The sequence below is a fragment of the Lepus europaeus genome, unplaced genomic scaffold (genome assembly GCF_033115175.1).
Source record: "Lepus europaeus isolate LE1 unplaced genomic scaffold, mLepTim1.pri SCAFFOLD_37, whole genome shotgun sequence".
NCBI classification, from domain to species: Eukaryota; Metazoa; Chordata; class Mammalia; order Lagomorpha; family Leporidae; genus Lepus; species Lepus europaeus.
Genome location: NW_026909243.1, coordinates 1,444,698 through 1,448,297, shown reverse-complemented (window position 1 = coordinate 1,448,297; position 3,600 = coordinate 1,444,698). Strand labels below are relative to the sequence as shown.

General features: G+C 39.0%; 1 protein-coding gene across 1 annotated transcript; it reads right to left on the bottom strand.

Moving 5' to 3' along the window:
* Window positions 1–1,964: 1,964 nt before the first annotated feature.
* LOC133754998 (syntenin-1-like) lies at window positions 1,965–3,018 on the bottom strand. Its single transcript, XM_062185325.1, has 2 exons — window positions 2,773–3,018; window positions 1,965–2,601 (listed from the first exon to the last, which is right to left on the bottom strand). Exons 1-2 carry the CDS (start codon window positions 3,016–3,018, stop codon window positions 2,122–2,124), a joined length of 726 nt encoding a protein of 241 aa, XP_062041309.1. The 3' UTR covers window positions 1,965–2,121.
* Window positions 3,019–3,600: the final 582 nt, after the last annotated feature.

Sequence of the window (3,600 nt, the reverse complement as noted above, 5' to 3'; positions counted from 1 at the left end):
AATTAAATGTTCCCTGATAAAAAACTTTTAAAACAATAAAGTCCGTAGATAATATCCAGAAATCACAAACACAGAGGCTGTCGCAACATGTGGGATTTTGTTAGCCAATACACAACCGGATATTTCTGGTTTCATCCAAGCATATCCTGACAAAGTGATGTGGAATTTTTATGCAATGGACCGGGAACATCACAGTAAAAATGTTTTTGAAGAAAAGCAAAGAATTTCCGTTAGGCAAATGCATAAAATGTCACCTATACAAACAGAAATATCATGTTGTTTCCCGCAGTTCCTCTTGCTTTGTCCCTACAAAATACGAATGTGTAGAGCTGGTGTCCTCATGTGGAACCAAATACTGTTTCCCAGCACAAAATTAAATATTCCTTGATAATAAACTTTCAATAAAGTAAAGTCCGTCGATAATATCCAGAAATCACAAACACATAGGCTGTCGCAATATGTGGGATTTTGCTAGCCAAAACACAACCGGATATTTCTGGTTTCATCTAGTCATATCCTGACAAAGTTGTGTGGAATTTGTATGCAATGTACCGGGAACTTCACAGTACAAATTGTTTTAAAGAAAAGCAAAGTCTTTTCGTTAGGCAAGTGCATAAAATGTCACGTATACAAACAGAAATATCATGTTTGTTTGCCGCAGTTCCTCTAGCTTTCTCCCTACAAAATACAAATGTGTAGAGTTGGTGTCTCCATGTGGCACCAATTAGTGTTTCCAAGCACAAAATTAAATGTTCCCTGACAAAAAACATTCAAAATAATAAAGTCCGTCCATGATATCCAGAAGACACAAACACAGAGGCTGTCGCAACATGTGGGATTGAGTTAGCCAAAATACAACCGGATATTTCTGGTTTCATGCAGTCTTATCCGGACAAAGTGGTGTGGAATTTGTATGCAACGGACCAAGAAAATCACAGTAAAAATGGTTTTGGAGAAAAGCAAAGTATTTCTGTTAGGCAAGTGCATAACCTGTCATCTATACAAACAGAAATATCATGTTTGTTTTCCGCACTTCCTTTTTTTTTTCATTTTATACATTTTTAATTGGATAGGCATAAACCAAAACAGAAAAAAAAAGATAAAGTGTCACTGTCACTTTGTTTGCAGGTAAGAGTCAGGAAATGGAACAAATTACCAGGAAAACATTTTTCCCAAAATAGGTAGGTTACATAATTTTAACATTCAGATGCCAAAATTAGTATTATTCTACTTAATCGACAAATGAAAAGAGGAATCAAAAGTTCATCCTGTTTAGTATAAGAAATTTTACATTAAATATATAGCGCTTTGTTTCTCTGGAAGCAGTACTGGCAACTTGGAGAAGATATTTCTGTTATGTGATGACTAGAAAATGTCAAATACAACCAAGTAGCTATGCTATAGCTCAGAAAGCACTATTAACCTCTTTTGGGCTAGTGCACATTTCAGTTTAATACAGAACTACATCTTGAGTTTTAGGAAGGCAGCAATAATTATATTTTGGCTTTTGTTCTAGAGCTTAGCATAGTTAAGGCGACAGTTGAAGCATATTAGTGAAGGTAGTTAAAATTTAATGACAATCATCATAATCTCTTATAACCTACATAAACTGTATAAGGCTTACATGGAATGAAACCAGCATTACCTAATTGGTATTTACATACATACAGAGGGAGAAAAAAACCTACCAAAGGCAATCACTCTAAATGTACTATCACGTACTTGTTAAAAATGCAAATATACCATGGAACTAAAATGACGTGAAGAGCACTACTCATTACCTAGAAGAAAGGTAACTGGTTCTCATACAAAGCTAAGCTGGCATCAATCACCCTCGTCACCATGGCTTAGAAAAGCATCAGGTTTCCAGTAGAGAAACTATTCTAGGAAAGTCAGTCAATCTTGTGAAAGTTTCACAGCTGTAAAACCAGGCTAAGACTACAACGACCGTGAAGTCTGAGGAGATCAGATGAACCAGTAGATTCCCAGCCATAACGTGAGACGGGAAGGTCCTCATGCAGCATATGCTCCCTGGCTCCGGGAAAGCTTCGTGTGCATAATACAGAAGTAGTTGAGAAAGGAAACTGGAGACGCTCAGCTGTTTCCATTGTGTCCTAACTGTTAAACTTCAGGGATGGTGTGATCCATCAGGCTTTTCATAATGCTTGGCGCCATCCGTTTAATAATATGTTCAAAGATAAAAGCAGGCATGATTGTGACGGTAACTACAGTCCCAGATGTTGATAGTATGTCTGCAATTTGAGAGTCCTTCAATCCAATGACGTTCTGGCCGTTGATCTCACAGATGTTATGTTCCGTGGGAAGACCGTTTCTGGCTGCAGAACTATCTTTCACTATGGATGTCACTTTCCCATTTTTAAAGATAAAGCCAACGTTTCCAGTACTGTCCTTATGCATAGTAATTGTCTGCTCAAAAGGCCTGTCACGAATGGTCATTGTGATCTTCTCTCCAAAAGCCTGTTTGAGCACCTTGTGAGCTTTATCAGAGCTCCAGCCTGCACAGTTTTCACCATTGATCTGGAGTACCTGGTCGCCAAATCTCAAACCAACCAATGAGGCTGGAGAATTTGCCTGGACTAGCTGAACAAATATACCATTATCTATTGATTTCAGCCTGAGTCCAATTTTTCCATCTTGATCCTTACATAAAATGACTTCACGAATCCCTTGTTTAATTTCTGCTCTGCGAAGCCCAACATCATTTCCAGTTACAGGAGCCACCATATAGTTCATACTGGAAGGTCTTGCTACCAACTGCCCCTGAAGTGGTGCTCCAGAGACCATCACCAGATTTGCATGTATTTCTTCTTCATTTAAACTCAGGCCCATGTATTGAGAAAGTTCCGGATACAGTTTAGGATAAAGATTTCCATCTTGAGAGATGGGAGCAGAAGCTTCTGACAAAATTGCTGGGTTGGCAGGGTTTGCAGAAAAAGCAGTCTGAGCCTGAATTACTTTGTCTACCTTCAAGTCTTCAAGAGATGCATAGAGAGACATTTTTCCTGATTTATCTAGACCACAAGGAATCGCTCGCCGCCGCCGCCGCATCGATCACAGCTAGCGACTTCTGAGACCAGAGAAAAGGAGAGCAGCCCGCGTGCGAGGACCGCCCAACAGGTGCTTCAAAGCACGCCCCCCCCTGTGTTTTCCTCACTTCCTCTAGCTTTCTCCCTAGAAAATACGAATGTGTGGAGCTGGTGTCTCCATGTGGAAGCTGTTAGTGTTTCCAAGCACAAAATTAAATGTTCCCTTATTAAAAAAACATTCAAAACAATAAAGTTTGTCAATAATATCCAGAAAACACAAACACAGAGGCTGTCGCAATATGTGGATTGAGTTAGCCAAAACACAACCGGATATTTCTGGTTTCATCGAGTCATATCCATAAAAAGTGGTGTGGAATTCGTATACAATGGACACAAACAATCACAGTAAAAATGGTTTTGAAGAAAAGCAAAGTCTTTCCGTTAGGCAAGTGCATAAAATGTCATCTATACAAACAGAAATATCATGTTTGTTTCCTGCAGTTCCTTGAGCTTTCTCCCTACAAAATACAAATGTGTAGAGCTGTTGTCTCCA

Bases quoted from the DNA above. Each gene is read 5' to 3' on its own strand.
- LOC133754998 (XM_062185325.1), bottom strand. From the start codon at position 3,018: ATGTCTCTCTATGCATCTCTTGAAGACTTGAAGGTAGACAAAGTAATT. The intron at 2,602-2,772 runs GTAGCAAGACCT...ATATTTGTTCAG, and splicing joins CACCACTTCAGGGGCAGTTG to CTAGTCCAGGCAAATTCTCC.